Source organism: Gossypium hirsutum, chromosome D05 (genome assembly GCF_007990345.1).
Source record: "Gossypium hirsutum isolate 1008001.06 chromosome D05, Gossypium_hirsutum_v2.1, whole genome shotgun sequence".
In the NCBI taxonomy this organism is placed as follows: Eukaryota; Viridiplantae; Streptophyta; class Magnoliopsida; order Malvales; family Malvaceae; genus Gossypium; species Gossypium hirsutum.
This window is the reverse complement of record NC_053441.1, coordinates 12350191-12368439: the sequence shown is the minus strand read 5'-3', so window position 1 is coordinate 12368439 and position 18249 is coordinate 12350191. Positions and strand designations below refer to the sequence as shown.

The 18249-nt window shown below is 33.4% G+C and overlaps 3 protein-coding genes and 1 pseudogene across 7 annotated transcripts; 3 read left to right on the top strand and 1 right to left on the bottom strand.

Moving 5' to 3' along the window:
* The first annotated feature begins 2273 nt into the window (after positions 1 to 2273).
* Positions 2274 to 4085, top strand: LOC107903210 (GDSL esterase/lipase 1). Its single transcript, XM_016829253.2, has 5 exons — positions 2274 to 2644; positions 2741 to 2862; positions 2956 to 3186; positions 3273 to 3528; positions 3682 to 4085. Exons 1-5 carry the CDS (start codon positions 2398 to 2400, stop codon positions 3915 to 3917), a joined length of 1092 nt encoding a protein of 363 aa, XP_016684742.1. The 5' UTR covers positions 2274 to 2397; the 3' UTR covers positions 3918 to 4085.
* A 1943-nt stretch (positions 4086 to 6028) lies between these two features.
* Positions 6029 to 8062, top strand: LOC107906043 (GDSL esterase/lipase 1-like; annotated as a pseudogene).
* LOC107906041 (developmentally-regulated G-protein 2) lies at positions 7403 to 12157 on the bottom strand. 3 transcript variants are annotated; one of them, XM_041093796.1, is made up of 13 exons: positions 12023 to 12157; positions 11452 to 11529; positions 11225 to 11292; positions 10753 to 10829; positions 10284 to 10464; positions 9934 to 9990; positions 9767 to 9841; positions 9425 to 9544; positions 9151 to 9321; positions 8692 to 8805; positions 8401 to 8571; positions 8122 to 8242; positions 7403 to 7831 (listed from the first exon to the last, which is right to left on the bottom strand). In XM_041093796.1, exons 2-12 carry the CDS (start codon positions 11519 to 11521, stop codon positions 8147 to 8149), a joined length of 1200 nt encoding a protein of 399 aa, XP_040949730.1. In that variant the 5' UTR covers positions 11522 to 11529; positions 12023 to 12157; the 3' UTR covers positions 7403 to 7831; positions 8122 to 8146. The 3 variants fall into 3 exon arrangements, with proteins under 3 accessions (XP_040949730.1, XP_016688374.1, XP_016688373.1); XM_016832885.2 differs by having other exon boundaries at positions 7403 to 7758; XM_016832884.2 differs by lacking the exon at positions 7403 to 7831 and having other exon boundaries at positions 7878 to 8242.
* A 2136-nt stretch (positions 12158 to 14293) lies between these two features.
* On the top strand, positions 14294 to 18045 carry LOC107902711 (uncharacterized). 3 transcript variants are annotated; one of them, XM_041093793.1, is made up of 9 exons: positions 14294 to 14562; positions 14636 to 14728; positions 14826 to 14881; positions 15055 to 15150; positions 15276 to 15353; positions 15958 to 16020; positions 16110 to 16283; positions 16888 to 16983; positions 17692 to 18045. In XM_041093793.1, the coding sequence occupies exons 1-9, from the start codon at positions 14382 to 14384 to the stop codon at positions 17764 to 17766; spliced, it is 912 nt and encodes a 303-aa protein (XP_040949727.1). In that variant the 5' UTR covers positions 14294 to 14381; the 3' UTR covers positions 17767 to 18045. The 3 variants fall into 3 exon arrangements, with proteins under 3 accessions (XP_040949727.1, XP_040949728.1, XP_040949729.1); XM_041093794.1 differs by lacking the exons at positions 16888 to 16983; positions 17692 to 18045 and adding an exon at positions 16358 to 16552 and having other exon boundaries at positions 14306 to 14562; XM_041093795.1 differs by lacking the exon at positions 16888 to 16983 and having other exon boundaries at positions 14307 to 14562.
* The last annotated feature ends 204 nt before the right edge of the window (positions 18046 to 18249 follow it).

Genomic DNA, 18249 nt, shown 5'->3' with positions numbered 1-18249 from the left:
ACTTAAATAATTAATGAAAAGATGACGTGATAACTTTTAAAATTAGGATAATAATAAGTTTAGCACATCATTTAAAAATTGTTTCAATTAATCTTAGTTCTAAAATAAATTCGCTATCAACGTTTACATATTTACCAATTTGGTCCTTTGTTATAGTTTTACTTTTCTTTGAGACCCTTTTACCTAAAAAGTAAAAAAAAAAAAAAAGAACACCAAAAAACTTAATATCATATTTTCACATTTTCTCATTTCTCCATCATTAGATTGAAAACTAACAAGTAAGATGACTTAGTCCTTACTAGCTTACTCTTAACCAATTTCACAATATTTGCGTTTGTATTTTTCGACAAAGTATGAAAATGATGTTTTAGTTATAGTTATATTTGTTATTTATTTATTTTTAATATTTATATTTTAAAAATATATAAAAGAAAAAGGAAAAGCTAATAGGCATGAGGAAAGTGCCGAAAATTTTCTATTTAATTCTTGAATTGTGCTTGAGAACCTGAAATCGACATGGCAGTTATAAATTTGGGTTTACAATGCTGCTATGTTTGATTGTGATAGAATAAATGCATCATTGTCACCTAAAATCATCAAGTCACTATGTCAATTTGAGGTTTCCATGCAAAGTCCATATTATTTTGATAAAAAAATCATATTATTTCAGTAATTATTTTTTTTCTATATTATTCTAAAAAGGAAAGAAGCATATTTAAGTCAAGGAACAAGTACTAAAGAATTCTTCTTGATCCCTAATGACACCTACTGACTAAAGTGTAAAATATATGTTTAATTATGTTAATCACATGAAATGGTATATAAATATACATGAACGATTATATTCATACATGATTAAAATGGAAAAGAAAATGAGTGAAGTAATGAACCTAGGAAATTAGTGAAAGAGGTTATGAAATTATGATATATGTTTTATTGATGTGATATAGTACATTAATTTTTAAGTGTGGTAAAATGGTATGAAAATATGAAAATTTGTGAAACAATAATATCATGAATGGTATACGTGAAGTTCGTGTTAATGAATTGTTTATGTAGACGAGATTTGAACTTGTTAAATATAGTTTACATGCTATATGAATATTTAAGCGCTTCTGTGTTTTCTTGTACTTCGATGCCTGTATTAATTACACTTCAGTGCTCGTGCGTCTAGCACTCTGGTGCCCATGTTATTAGCACTTATGTGCTTCGTGAATCTCATGTTGTATTCTGTGTATCCATCTTATTCATTCATGTCTACTATGAGGTAAGTAAAAATGGTAAGTGAAAATGTGACAATTAATCATGTTGTGTTTATAAGTTTTATTTGAAGTTAAATCTGTATAGTTTATTAATTGTGTTTATATACTTATTTAATTAAAGATATAGGTAAGATCTGAATTTTTTGAGTACTTACTAAGCTATTCATGTTGCTTAATACGTTTGTTGTTTTAAACTCGTAAATTAAAGACTGAATTTGGGAAGTTTATTTTCAGGTAGATCAACTTCGCTCACATCTCATTACCATATGCTCTAAATTTTAAGCCCCATTTTTAGTCAATCCAATTTTAAGTCTAACGTCTTCAAATTTTTTTTAAGTTTTGATTTGTTTTATCAATGGTGTGGCGAACTCAAACTAATTTTTTTTAAAAAAAGAGAGAGAGAGAGAGAAAATAGTGATAGACAAATATTAAATTTTCAACCAATTGAGGTATAAGAAAAACAACATAGTTGGGATTATCTAGTTTAATAAAAAAATTCAAAAAAAATATTTTTTTATGTTAATTTGCAAATTGTGAATCAAATTTTTTTTTTTTGTAAAAAATCGAATAAATTAAGGTGATGTGTAAATGTTGAATGCTAATTTTTAAAAACTAAGGCTTAATTAACACAAATGAGGGTTAAATTTATTATTATGTCAATTTTAAAATCTATGACATTATCTTTCCGTTAACCATTTAACAATTGGTGACCAGAAAATAAAAAAATGAAAAATTAAATGATTATTTCATAAAAGAAAGTCGATTGGTTAACAATATAATTTACAGAAGAAAATAGCCCAGTTGCCAAAAAACTTAATTGGTTAAACATATTCCTCAATCTTCATAGTTGTTGAATTGAAAAGTAAATGAAGTTGAAAGATAATTACGTTGACATACTTATCCAAATGAAGCCACCAAAATTTTCGTCCTATCACAATCCTTTCGATCTTATCACTGTTATATAGTTGAAAAGTGTCATTGGTCGCTTTGAAATTTCAATTTGCAACTCTTTCTTCTTTTCTTTTCTTTTCTTGCAAGCCACGCCTTAATCCGGTGAGGAATTTCTAGCATCTCACAGGACTGAAGCAGGCGGCTATATAAATGTCATGCAACCTGCAAAGAATATAACACAAAAATGGCTAGTTTAAGGTTGTTCTTGTGTTTCTTTCTCTTTACTGCAAGTTCTGTCAACATTGTATGCAGCCGTAGTCTGCAAAAAGATCATATCGCCTTGTTTGTCTTTGGGGATTCAGTGTATGATCCTGGAAATAATAACTACATCGACACGATTGCTCGGGCAAATTATTATCCATATGGTGAAACCTTCTTCAAATACCCCACTGGGAGGTTTTCTGATGGTCGTTTAATTCCAGACTTTATTGGTATGACACAAATATATCTCAATTTTTTGTTTTCCTTTTTCCTTTTTACTGAAATTATTAGTGTGGTCTTAGTGTTGTGGTTAATTTATGTTGCAGCCGAGTATGCAAATTTACCACTAATTCCACCATATCTTCAACCTGGGAATCATGAAGTTACTACTGGGGTCAACTTTGCTTCAGCTGGAGCTGGTGCTTTGTCTGAAACTAATCAAGGATTCGTAAGGGCTCTGGCAGTTTGGCTAACAATAAGTTGTATTTCAATTTCAGAGGATGTTGTTCGACATTGATTTCTTATCTTTAATTCAATCCAGGTGATAGATTTGAAAACCCAGCTAAGTTATTTCAAGAAGGTGGCAAAGCAGTTGAGACAGGAACTAGGTGATGCGGAAGCCATGGCCTTCCTCTCCAAAGCTGTTTACTTAATTAACATTGGAAGCAATGATTACGTATTACCTTTCACCTCAAACTCCACCGTTTTTCAGTACTTCTCCAAACAACAATATGTTGGAATGGTGATTGGCAATCTAACTGAGACTATCAAAGTAAGTTGCCCATAGTTCAAGCCTTCCCGGTTATGGAAGCTAAGATTCATGAACCCACTGTATATTTGATTCTGATGATGTTCCAGGAAATACATATGGAAGGAGGAAGGAAATTCGGGTTTCGAAACTTTGGGTCAATGGGATGTATCCCATTACTGAAAGCACTTGTACCTGGAAATACAGGTTCCTGCTTTGAACAAGTAAATGAACTCGCAAAACTGCACAATGCAGCTCTCACTGAAGCCCTGGAAGAGATGGAGATCAAACTAGTACAATTCAAATACTCAATGCATCATTTGAATATTTATCTTAGTGAACTGACGAAAAATCCCGGAAGATTTGGTATGCATCCAGCTATTTAAATTGAAGTTTCATGATTTTGACATTGAAGCATCAATGATGTTTATGGAAAAGCGACACAACCCCAATGTCAAGTAATAAAGGAAAATGAAGCATATTCTAATGTAGATGTTTGTACTGATTTTGTTTTACAAGGTTTCAAGGAGGTAAATAAAGCATGTTGTGGAAGCGGTCCATACAGAGGAATTTCGAGCTGTGGGGGGAGGAGGGGTGTGACAGAATACGAATTATGTTCAGACCCTACTCAATATTTTTACTTTGACTCGAGCCATGTTTCTGAAAAGGCCAACAAACAGATTGCTCAGCTGATGTGGAGTGGACCACCTAATATTACGGGGCCTTACAATCTAAAAGCATTCTTTCAACTATGATCATTTAATTTCCTCCAACATCATCTTCGCATAATTATTTAGTCCAAATGAATAAAGCCTTAGAAAGAGTGCCTAAAGCTAAAATCTTCTTATACATATTCCAACAGCGCACACTATGATTTGGGCAAAAATTAATTTGGATTTAAATTTAATAATTCTTTTTTTTTCTCTCTTCTTTCACACTTTCTTCGAAACTCAAATAATAAATAATTAATTTTACTTATAATATATCATCAATGAAACTCAAATTGGTCAGACCATTAATTTTCGGTTCAATTGATTCCATCAATTCAATCGGTTCAATGAAATAAATTAATAAAAATAAAAAAAATATTAAGAAAAGATCAAACTGGTTCGACTGTCGATTTGGCCAATTCAATTGATTTATGAGTCAACAAATTTAACCCCTTATTTCAGACTGATACCTTGACCGATTCCCAGTCCAATTAGTCTAACTGATCGATTCGATCCAGTTCTGAGAATAATGACAAAACTTCATGTATTTAATTTAATATGGTATAAATATTCAAAAATTTCATTTATATCATAATTTCCACAATTTTAATTTTAAACCCTTGATTTTTAATTTACACCTAAGTAAACTTATGCCCAGTGCAACTGGTGGTTGAACTAATTAGATATCGGTTTGTGAGTCCAATCGGTTTGATTGGTTTGGCTGGTACAATCAATTCGACCGTAACTTCCGGGTCTATTAAATAAATCATCAAAAAATAAGAATTTTTTTAAAAAAAATTGGTTCAATCGATTTTATCGCCCAATCAACCGATTTGCATTAATTCTCGAGTCAACTGGTCTAATGCTTTTCTCCAGACCGATAGCACAATTGGTCTTTGATTCAAACAACAATGTTCAAAATCCTCCTACATAATTATTTAAAAAAAAATTAAGGCATAGAATTAGTTTAAATCCAAATCTACATTTGAATTATCAAAACAATGAATTTAGATTTTTTTAAAATATTGAATTTCAAATATTTTAATTCCCAAACAGGAAATAATGGATTCATAAATCATAAATTCAAAGTTGAAATTTTGAAATTGAAATTGAAATTCCAATTCTTAAATTTATAGCTCCGGACTTTTTATTTTTTAAAACAGTAGATATTTTCGTTCAAAAGACTGATTTACTTTATAACCCAAAAAAATAAAAATAATACCCAAGTCTACTCCATAGCAAATGGAAAAACTGGGGGAGGAGAAGGAAAAGGAAAATGAAGCAAATAAACATGATAAACCCTAGTTGATTAATATTACATATAATACAAAATAAATAAGATAACTCTTAATACTTGATATATTTTGTGATGGTTAGGTCTTCAATGAGGTCTTTTTTTTTTTATCTCTAGCGAGAAAGAGTCTTATATAAATTGCTTATGGCCTTAAATTTAAATCCCAATTAAGTGTTTAAGGCATTGTTTGAATCACATTGAAAAATTAAATAAATAAAAAATTAATATTTTTAATAATTTAATTTTTTGCACATATTTTATAATTTAAAATAAAATAATTTGATAGAATTTTTTTAATAAAAAGTGTAGAAAATAATAAGTATACAAGAATTACTTATCAAGAATATTTCAATTATTTTATTTATTTTAATATTATATTATCCTATACAAATTTTATGATTAAAAGTTAATTTAAAAATTAGGGATAAATGTAAGATATATATTTTTATAATTTAAAAAATATATTTATCAAACAATTTAATTATATTCAGTAATTAATTTTAAGTAATATATCCAATAATTTTATAACTTAAAATTTTCAACATTTAATTTATTTTAATTTACTGTGATAACGAGGAGAGAAAATGTATAAATTTTAACTGTGATAACGAGGAGAGAAAATGTATAATTATAATTAAAAAAATTATCAATTTTTATTTATAAGCTTACTAGTACTTTATTATTATTATTTGATATACTTAGTCGAATGTTGACCTACAACAGCCACAGAAATCTTTTCATCTGTGGAATTTGCCACGAAATAAAGGAACCAAATCCTCTCAATCTTATCAATGTTTAATAGTTGAGTTGAAAAGTAAATAAGTTGCCATTCGTCCCTTCAGAATTTCATTCGCCCCCACCCTTTTTCCTTCTTTTCTTTCTTGCAAGTTGAGGTCATTATCTGGCGAAGTTATAGGGAAATTTCTAGCATCTCATGGATAAGACTGAATCTCCTTTCATTAGGAGCAGGCAACTATATAAATACCATGCAAGCTATAACTATTATGACATAAAATGGCACGTTTAGTGTTGTTGTGGTGTTTCTTTATTTTCACTGCAACTTCTGTCAACCTCGTATGCAGCCGTAGTCCACAAAAAGACCATACCGCCTTGTTTGTCTTTGGGGATTCGCTGTATGATCCTGGAAACAATAACTACATTGACACAATTATTAAGGCAAATTATTATCCATATGGTGAAACTTTCTTCAAATACCCTACAGGGAGGTTTTCTGATGGTCGTATAATTGCTGACTTCATTGGTATGACACAAATATATCCTCTCTTTTTTTTTTCCTTTTTACTGAAATTATGAGTGTGGTCTTGGTGTTCTAGTTAATTTATGTTGCAGCTGAGTTTGCAAATTTACCACTCATTCCACCATATCTCCAACCTGGGAATCATGAATTTACTTATGGGGTCAACTTTGCTTCAGCTGGAGCTGGCGCTTTGTCCGAAACTTATCAAGGATTTGTATGGCTCCTGCTCTTAGTCTTTACTTTGGCACTCAGTCCGACTATTTGCTAATGCTTAAACAATAAATCAGCTTAATACAGGCTAAGATGTCCTCAAACTTGTTCTATTTCACTTTGCGAGGTTCTTGTTCGACATGGATTTCTTTTATCTTTTACAAATTGCGGGTTTAATTCAATCCAGGTGATAGATTTGAAAACTCAGTTAAGTTATTTCAAGAAAGTGGCAAAGCTGATGAGAAAGGAACTCGGTGATGCAGAAGCCACGGTCATCTTCTCCAAAGCTGTTACTTAATTAACATTGGAGGCAATGATTACATATCATTTTTAACCTCAAACTCCACCGTATTTCAGTCCTCCTCCAAACAAGAATATGTTGCAATGGTTATGGGCAATCTAACTGAGACTATCGAAGTAAGTTGCATATAGTTCATCCTTCCCTGTTATGGAAGCTACGATTCATGGACCAACTCACTGTATATTTGATTCTGATGATGTTCCAGGAAATATATAAGAAAGGAGGAAGGAAATTTGGGTTTCTAAACATGGGGTCATTGGGATGTGTCCCATCCATGAAAGCACTCGCACCTGGAAATACAACAGGTTCCTGCTTTGAACAAGTTAATGAAATCGCAAAACTGCACGATGCAGCTCTGCCTAAAGCCCTGGAAGAGTTGGAGACCAAACTAGTAGAAGTTAAATATTCAATGCATTATTTGAATATTTCTTATGCTGAAAGAAGGAACAATCCCGAAAAATATGGTATGCATCAAGCTATTTTATTACGGTGCTTGATAGAATTTACATAACCATCAAAAGAGAAAAGCAATAGAATCTTACAAAATCTCAAATATTGATACAATGTAAAATGAAGCATATTCTGACGTAGATGAGAATTTTCTTTTCAAGGTTTTAAGGAGGCAAATATAGCATGTTGTGGAAGCGGTCCATACAGAGGAATGTTTAGCTGTGGGGGAAGGAGGGGTGTGACAAAATATGAATTATGTTCAGACCCTAATGATTATTTGTTCTTCGACTCTGACCATCTTACCGAAAAGGCCTGCAAGCAGATTGCCCAGCTCATGTGGAGTGGAACACCCAATATCACGGGACCTTACAATCTGAAAGCATTGTTTGAAGTATGATATTTGATTTGATCCAATATCATCTCAACATGATTACTTTGTTGTTTACCTAAATAAAGCCTTAGCATGAGATTTATAAGACAAGACAAATCTCCTTGGTATACAATCTAGGCCTTCTTGTCTTTGAAGACTGCCCATGTTTTTTCTTTCAGAATACTGGTTTATAGTGTAAATGACCAAAATTTGCATCCAAGTACGTACTAAAATACAGCTACTTAATGGCAATATAATTAAGAAGTGAAAAATGAGGGGAGCTGGAAGAAATGGGAAACAGAATAAATCAGCCAGACAATACTAGTTGATAATATTACTTATACAACAAAAAAGGGCAACTCTTACTTCCTGCCGACATCTTTTGTCTTGGTTACGTCTTCAATGGAGCCTTTTTCTCTCTATCGGATATTCGTGCAGGACCTGTCGTATGTGTTTTGAAGCGGCCTCTCCCTCCTTCCTCTTTTTCCTGGAAAAATCCGTTTTCATATTGTTCAATTTTGTTTTACATTAAAAATACACTGGTGCATGCCCACAGCCAAGCAAGTTCTTAAATTGTTGGAATTATTATGAAGCCGTTCAGACAGCATTATATTAGTATGAACATGAGTTTACAGTTTCTAATACCTTTTTCTTAACAATCTGAACAACATCTTCATCCTGCAAGGAATGGCCAAGCCCACAGTGTTGAGGATAATGCCTTGCACTTGAGCCCCAGACCAGCACATATTTCACATCCTTTATCAAACTCCTATGAATGTGATTGCAGAAATCTTCCACCGAACAGCCACCTCTATCCTATCTCATGCCAAGAAAAATTGAGTAAGAGAGAAAAATCAGTCAGGCAAACCTCCAGCATTAATTTAAAGTATTAGACTATTATAGGTAACTGAAATTTCTAGAACATATGTGACATACAGCAGATAGAACCACAGGATCACTGAAATCAGGTTGCTGGCCTTGTGGCTTTGTATATACTCTCACAAGGCCCATCTCTTCCCACATCTTTGAAAGTAGTCTATCTAAGTTCAGCTGCACAAGCGACAGGCATATAGGTCAACATTTTTGTCAAATGCACCAAATATGGAACTAATAAACAATAATTAATCTGCAACTAATTCCGCCTTGCATTGTGTTCTTGATGTATGGTAGACAGCATTATAGTGTCCTTTTAACAGGGAATGGACAATGAACTTCATAAAAGCATGAGGAAGGAAAACAAAGCAAGCATCATATCATATCAAAAAGTCATTGTCTTCTGCTCATATCACTGAAGATACTATCATTTTAAAACTATTAGCAGACTCCTTAACTTTGCTTCGATGTATTTATTATTGCCAAAAGCCCTTAACATTTAAAATACGTTAGAAAACATGCCTTCAGGTTGCAGCTGATTACAACGGAATTAGGCTGCCGGGCTAACTTATCCACATCATCAATACCAATGACATCTATCTTGTTGTAAACATATACACATTTGATATATTTGCGGTTTCCTTCAATGACATCTATAAGATCATCAACTGTCGCATCCTCACGAAATAGAACCTGAAAAGAATCCATCAGGAATACCTCCAAGTAAGGGAACACCATTTGAAAGAATGAATAAATAAATCAAATCTGAAGTTTAAAACGTTACAAGACTGCAGACCTCTGCATTGTGAATTTTGTATTCATGTAGGATTTGATAACAGAGTTTTTCATCCACATGAGTTAAAGGTAATGTACTGTTGAAAGAGATGCCTCCAGTTTTCTTCTTTTTGAAATATATCTGCAAGAAACCCAAAATGAAGCAGACAGCAGTAATACAGAATTAAAAATTAAATTATTAGACTTTTCATATAACTTGAACTAGTTACTGTTATACAGTTCGTAATGTGCAAATTATTCATTTTTTCTTGAGGCAAACAACAATGCAATATTTTTAAACACAGAAATGCACCTAATGCAGTAATAATGATACGAGATATACAATGGTTACTGATGTACTTACTTGAGGCGGTCTCTTGTTTAAACGCAATCCCACAGCCTCCAGTTCCTTTGTTAATATTTGGCGATGACCCTCACTCTGGGATTTATAGTAGAATACACAGACACATGAGAACAAAACTCATAAAAGTCTTGAATTCAGAAAACTGCTCTTATGATATAGATACTTACTTTAGAGGCATCCAGAACCATAAGCACAAGATCCGATGACTTGGCAACAGCAATAACCTGAGAAATGAGCAGGCTCGTGAAAAATCTTGATTCCAAGAAACTACTCAGCCAAACTAAGCATAAGATTGGAGAGAACAAATTATAGATATGAACAGAGAGCAAACGAAAGACATAATATGATCTTATCATTTTGCTTAGTATGAATTCTGAATGTATGGGTTCACTGCCCTTTTTAAGCAAACAACATTCGGCAACAATTTTACCAATTACCTCATTTGGCTACAATAGGTTCCATACCCGGAGATGACAATACATATCACCAAGAAAAACAAGAAGCTGCAAAATTTTACCTGCCTCCCACGTCCCTTGCCTTCAGAAGCACCTTCAATAATTCCAGGAAGATCGAGCAGTTGAATCTTAGTATCATTGTAATGTATGATACCAGGAATGCATGTAAGTGTTGTAAACTCATAAGATGCAGCTTCTGAATGAGTTCCAGTTAACATAGTCAAAAGGGTAGATTTCCCCACACTGCAGTTGCATTACAAGGCAATAGTTAGCTCCCTTTTCAAAAAACAAAATGTCCACATAGAGCATAAATGCATGTCTGTAAGTATATTCTCTTGCAAATGGATGTTTGTACTGAAAGCCCGGGATATATTTTCCTACACAGTTGTGCAAGTAGATGGAGCATGTAGGCTAGAGAAGGATGGCAGAAAGAAGGTACTGTGCTTTCTACTTTGGCAAACACGTGTTGCTAATATTTCTTAATAACTTAATCCAAAAAATTAAGGACAAGCATTCAAATGATAAAGGTACCTCGGAAATCCTATTAGTGCAACACGTCCATGACCAAATTTTGTAACTTCAAAACCGTCTCCACCTCCACTAGAACCCTGACCATAGATTCAAAAGGCAGCTTTAAGGAAAAAGAAAAGGAGAAAGCATGACAAGTGCAAAGAAAAACTACTGCAATTATAATAGGTTACCAGCCAGGCCATGAGCAACATTATCATTTAGATCACTTACACTATATCATATCATATATCTAGCCACCCAAGCAAGAAAAAAAGAACAACTTTGTGAAATAATTAAAATGGTATGAAACTGATAGGCCATTCAAGACTTGGGAATTATTAAAAAGACATAAAGATTGATTATAACACCGTTTGCAGGCACATTAAAATGTAGCAAATAAGAAATTGGAGAAAATCCAAATACGTATAGATCATATGCATATAAAAACAACAAATTTTAGAATCCATTCATGTTACATAAGAAATATTCCTACTTTCGGTGGCTCGAGTAATTGTGTCCTTAGCTTAGCAATCTTTGCTTTGAGCTGACCGAGATGGTATTCTGTGTATTCAGTAAAAATAAAATAATAGACAGATTCAGTTTTTTGCATAAGATCAATAATTATCAAATAAACAAATAAAATGGGTTTGACATGAAGTTAAAGAAATTTTAGTTCATATATACAAGTAAATATGCATTTAAGGAGATACAATCATATACCTGTGGCCTTATTTTTCTGGGTTCGAGCCATCTCGGCTTCGATTTCTTTAATCCTCTCAATAATCCCCATCTTTTTTCCTGATTTCAATGGCACAGATTTAGCTCCCAGAAGTGTGATTATAGATTTGTATGGACAGGAAATCTGTCAAAAGGCTAAATTCTAACATAATCATCCAAAACCAGTACACATTAAAGAAAAAGCAAACTTTGACAAGAACCCGATTACACCACGAGAGAAAAAAAAGAACAAATTGGAACAAAACAGAAGTACCCTGTTTGGATGATGAGAAAATGAAGGGGAAAGAGAGAGAAACAATAGAATGTTGGAAGTAATTCAGTTCCCTTATCTTCTTTTCTCCCCATATCTCAATCAGTGAACCAAAGATTATGAGAGGGAAAGAAGCTGATTGCTGATTATACCCGATTAAAAGCAAGTTGGTATTAGAAACATCGAAATAGTAGTGCAAAAGAAAATTTACAACTTTCTGAAGCATGTGAAAGTAAGTTTATGAGCCATACAGAACTGATGGAAACAAAAAGAGAGAGAAATTTTGCCGAATGAATGACTCACCAGAACTGAGTGAAACGCGATCTCAATAGCTGAAAGGGGAAGAAAGAGAGAAAAAAGAAAAGGAAGAAGAATATCAAGTAGGAGCAGACAAATAGTAGGGCTTTGAAGTATGAAAAAGATGAAAATTGATGGACTTCATTTTGAAAGCCCAATTCTGGTATTAAAGAAAAGTAGGCCAAAATAGTTTTCGCCAGTTAGCAAGTATCATGCCCAGTAGTGATTATGTGGGTTTAACTCGCTGAACACTTAAGCCAGTGGTTTAAAAAATTCAGTCCAATTATGGTAATAGTACCATGATGTCCTTAATTTAAAAGTCCCATTTTAGATTCTTTACTAAAAAAATATGTAAATTAGTTTTTATACATTAAATAAAAAAGTAAATAAATTTTTTTGTTAAAAAATTTCATCCATTTTTACGGTTAAAAACTGAGGTTACTGATAGAATAACCAAACAATTAGATGTGACACATTTTGACATATAAATACCAATTTTTAATGTAAAAACAAATGAATTTTTTAACAAAAAAACTAATTTACTTTTTTAATCTAATATATAATGACTAATTTACTCATTTTTAAAGTAAAAAAGACAAAATACATTTTGCCTTGTAGTAGACTTTTACTGTCCAATTATACAATCAGCTATACTGTGTAAGGTGTAAACATCTCTGCAAGTGACTATCATAGGCCTTACAGGGATTGGAGGAAAGCATTATGGAAACTCAACAGTTCTTCCCAAATTAAAAATTTATTATGGATAACGTGTTATAAACTTATAATCTTAACCCGACTCTTGAAATTTTATTTAAATGTCGATCTTAATCCAAAATTGAGTCCATGGAATATATTCTCTTCTTTTGTCCTTTTGCCAAAGCTTTTAAGGAGGTCTTAACCTTAGTGGAAACGAGGGTGCTTGCATTTTCTGCCTCTGGAAATGGCTGGATGAAACCTAAGCCAAATGTGTTTAAAATTAACTGTGATGCCTCATGGATTTCTGAAAATCGAATGGTTGGTATTGCTGCTGTTATGAGAGATTACAATGGCTGGTTGAAATCCAATATAGAAGTGCTATAGACTTTATGCTTCTTCAGCGGAAGCCTTGGCAGTATGCCTTGGAGCTTCCATTGCTGAAAATCTTATTTCTCCTCTTAACCCTAGTTTTCATAATTATTGGAAATGTTATGCTGTGGAAATGGATATTAAGTGTCTCCTGGAGTGGTGACTGTTAATAGAGAGCAGCTGATTGGGTTGCGAACCCTGGGATACCATCACACACGATGTTACTCAAAAAGTCCTAAAATTTTCTCTTAATTTCCCAAGTATCTCAAGTATGACGTTTACATGGTGGGATTTCATATCCTCCAAGAAGAATCAATTGTTTGATGTTTCCCCATTTAATTTTATTACTTGTTTATGCAAGAATGAAATCGGACATTCCTTCAAAAACAATAATAGTAATAATAAAAGAAACTCGCCCTTGTGATTTAGTATCCATCCTCTAAACTTCATGCTTTATGGATAATTTGCAAAACTAACTTCAATAAATTAAATTTGAATGGACGATTAGATGCGACACGATGCGTACGGCTGTACACGATGCATATGGCTGTTTTAACACTAATAGCACCGTCAATTCAAACTTACCCTAAATTTAGATAATTTTTCTTCCTTTTTTTTTTAAAATCCAGAACAAAATATAAACAAATCATTCAAGAAAAATACAGAAACCATTTCCAATTAAAAACTTCAACAACAGATTTACATGCAATTGCAAAGCCAGATAAAAGGAAATATGGAAATTTAGGAGTTCCCGAACTCCAAGAACTAGAATCAACAGTTCAGAGAGACTAACAAAACTCCCATCTTTTAATATAAGCATCACTGAGATCCGCTTAACCCATCATTACTGGGCAAGGGAAGAGTAATACGCGATGCTAACAAGGAGAGAATGCAGGTACATGAAATCAAAATTCCAATAACGGCAATATCTACTCATGCATGAAACTAAATACGGGGGAAATTCCTAAGGATTAACTCCTGTTATAAAACATGAGTTGAATTTAAAAAGCTTTGATCTTCTAGGTGGCCAATTTACCACACAGTGAATCAACCTAGAAGACCAGAGAACCGAATAAAAAAAACCTAGAAAATTTGAAACAGGTTATGATTTTATTTATAGAAAGACTGGACGGCAGGGATCTTGAATTTGAGAATCCAATGGTTCTGATTAAAATTTTGACTTTACCAGGGATATACAAGGAATTTCAGCTATGGAAATATAGAGTTATCGCTTACCCATGCAACGATTGGTCGAGGAAAGAAAAGAAAAAAGAAAAAATCAAAGGAAACGATAAGGAAAATGGCGGGTACTCTGTCTTCTTCAACTCTCCATTGCCAAACTTATCTAGTTTTCACTTCCCAGAATCCATTGAGAAACCTGAATTCTTCTTTCCTCATAAACATCGAGAAGCGAGCTCTTATCCGTTGCTCCGCCAAGAAGAAAATTGGATTCGTGGATCAAATTCTCGATTATATTGAAGGTTCTCCTACTGCCCTTCTTTCCAAATTAATTTTTACAATATTGCTTCATTTAGGGTTCTGCATTGATTTCAGGGGGTCCTAAGTTAAGAAAATGGTATGGGGCACCTGAACTACTACCAAAAGATGGACCGATCGTGGAAGATCAGGAGGAGGAGGATTATCCAGGTAATTTGTTATGGAAACTGGAAAGATATATCAGTATGCTTATAGTTCTTGGAGAGGATGAACCATTGATGAACTATTAATCTTTTTGAGTTTTCAGAAGATGAAGTCAGGGATGCAGTTTTAGTAACAGATGGGGATAGTGAAATTGGACAGGCAAGTTATCTTACTGATGATCGTAGATAATGGCCAAGTCTGTGGAATGCCTCCTGACTGAGCATGAACCGATAGTGCTAAGCCTGGACTTTTTTTTGTCCCTTATAGTCGCTTAAACTCCCTACTGGTTAAAGCAAATTGAGCTTATTGTAACTGTTTATTTATGAATGCAGATGGTGATATTGTCATTGATTGTTAAACGAGCTAGAGTAAAGGCATTAGTGAAGGATAAACGCTCAGCTAATGAAGCTTTTGGAACTTATGTTGAAGTGAGTTCATGTGCTTTCAATGAAGTAGCGTTTAGAAAGGCATTTATATATGATTCACGTCATCGGCTTATTTAAATGATTCTTTATTCTTATACATGTTATATTTTGTTCTGCTGTGTTTGCAGTCAATATCTGGAGAGACAAGTAACAAGGTATTTGTAAAGAAAGCTCTTCGTGGAGTTCGTGCAATCATATGCCCAAATGTATGTGAATCTCTAACCTGTCTGGTTCTAGATTTCTACTAAATCAGCATCTTGATGTATGGATGCTATAGTCTAACAGTTTCTACTGTTGGGCTTTTGATTTTTGAAATCTGATCTTTTTGTTATTATTTGAATTAGTTGCTGGTTTTTAGGAGTAATGCTATCCTAGCTTCAACTAGCTATTTCCGAGGAGTGGGATTCTTTAAAGTCGTTGAACTTTTCTGTATTTAAGCACTGCAATTGCTTCAATAAAATTCAGCATTCATTTTATCTCCATCCAAACTTCTATAATGGCCAGTTTCTCCATCCTCTCTAGTATCAAGCTAAATGCTGCATTTATACATAGTTACTTGGATCAGAAAAACATGAAGGATAACTAGAGAATCAAGATGGTTGTGTGAAGGCTTGCAGATTATACATGCTTGGCAAGACTCCAGCCTGATATTTGTCGGAAAACTGTAAAGAAATCTAAACAAATAAAGGATTGTCATTTTCCTAAGATAGTGAAAACAACTTATTGCAAAATCTTTTATTGCTTTAGCATTGCTAGCTTTGCTCTGGTTGCAATAAAGATTTTGAAAATTTTATTTATCTCGTCTTGCAGGAAGGTTTTTTATCAAGTATTGAGAGCTTTAAAGGTGTTGAACATATAGTTCTCTTGTCTCAGGTACTCTCTCTCCCTCTTCCCTGATGTTGCGTGTAAGCGAAAGGCTTTGGACAGTGATTATACATGATTGTGGTTTACAAAGGTTGCAGTTGTTTGTTTATAGAGCAAGCAGTGGTATTCAGGCTATTATGAAAAACAATCAAAGAAAGATAGCTGAGAAAGATGAATCAGTACTGATGGCTTCAGGAATTCCATACACCATAGTTAGAGCAGGAATGTTGCAAAAAACTCCTGGAGGAACTCAAGGTTTCAGTTTTGAAGAGGTAAATCATTTGTCTTTTAAATAGACCAAACAATGCTACTTACAGTAAGGTAATCCACCTTATTCTTATTGCAGTTAACTAGAATTGAGCAACATATACAGGCAGCAGTAGTTAGTGAATCAAAAAGCATGGCCAGAATGGCCATTTGTTTTAGTAACTCAGCCTATTTTCTTTTTGGCTTGTTCCTGGAAGAGGGCAATCCTGAGAAACTTAAGACAATGCTTATGGAACTCTAGAAATTGAGACAATTCAAGGTCGATATTATAGTATCTGGATTCATATCGTATTGCTTAGCAACAACAAAAGAGAAACTTTAAAGGTTTCTCAGATGCCTTTTACAATCACTCAATGAAGCTTGGTTCTCGAGACAAATTCAATGTCAATACTATGTTATCTGGATTCATGCCTTATTACTGACCTACAGAAAGAAGAGAACTTTAAAGGTTTCTCAGATTCTCTTTCCAATCACTCAATGAAGCTTGGTTCTTGATTCTTTGACTTCTAGAAACCAGAATAGATATGTTTGTCGAATTTGAGAACACGAGAAACAACCATATTCATTGTAACAGTTTCTAACAGTTCCTACTAACGCCACCATTAACAGGGCTGTTCAGCAAGTGGAAGCCTCAGCATGGAGGATGCTGCCTCTCTATGTGTGGAAGCACTTGAAGTAGTTCCACAAGCAAGATTCACATTTGAGGTCTGTGAATAATCATGTCTGCATCTATAAGTGGAAGAAAAAGAACCCCTACAATATCTAATTATTCACTGAATAATTTATCCTACTGCAACTTTCTAGTCAAAAGTTCAAGGCCACTCTGCCATTTTTCATTCTTTTATTCCTGGATTAAAAGATAAGACTAGTTTATCTATCTTGGTATCCTGTAGCGATTAGTGGTGTCAAATTTATCTTTTGACATTCTTCGACAAGCTGCTCTTTTCAAATGCATGTATAGGATATAGGTACACGTGTCTGATACGGATATTATCAACTTATTCCTTACATTTAGAAGATCATACTCTCATACCCGTATCCATATATGTGCCCGACACATGCTGGGATACAAACTTTGTTTAAGAAAAGATGAAGGTAACACAGACTTTTTAGTTTAAAGTCACTTAAAAACAAAACAAACAAAAAGATTTACTCGTTGGAATAAATATAGTCATCAACAACATGATGTCTGAAGTGACATGGGAACAAAGAGTGTCTGGACAAAGTGAAGTGGAACCGTTCAAAAGGCAATGTAAGAAAAGCAATGGAACAATAAGTAATTGTTTACACAAAAACATTTCAATTTCAAACCACCTTTTCTTTTTCTATTTATTTTCTGTTTGCCATTCGTCTTATATTCCTTTCCATTTAAGTTATTGATAACTACTACAACTTTGTTTGTGTGAACCATAGGTTGTCAATGGAGGAGAGAAAGTTTCAGATTGGAAAGAGTGTCTGACTAGATTGATAGGAAAAACGGAGCAGTAGCTGCCATGACAGTGGCACCATATCCAAGCAAAACACAAAGACAAAAGTGCACCCATTTGTTTCTTTTTCTCCCATCATGCGTTCAATTATTTGGTCATATTAAAATATGTTTGCCTGCATCTGAACTGAAAATGTTTCTATAAAGTTTGGTCTTCTGGGCAAACTGAAAGATTTCAACTACAACAGCTATGTTGAATTTCATGACAGGTTCATGTTCAACATCATGCTATATAGATATTACTTCTATCTTAAGATTTAAATGAAAGTTCACTTCTTTTATTGACATTCTATATGAGACTTTTCAATTAGAAATCTTAAGTTCCAGTGGGTTTTTTTTTTTAATTTACTTGTTTATAGAAATTATTCACAGAATAGTCGTGGAATGATGAAATAGTAGAAATAGTGCACGTGTGTGGAGTTGTTGCATGATTAAAAAAGCCATGGAATCACTGCATTTTGGTGCTTAATTTGTTGGGGGGAGGG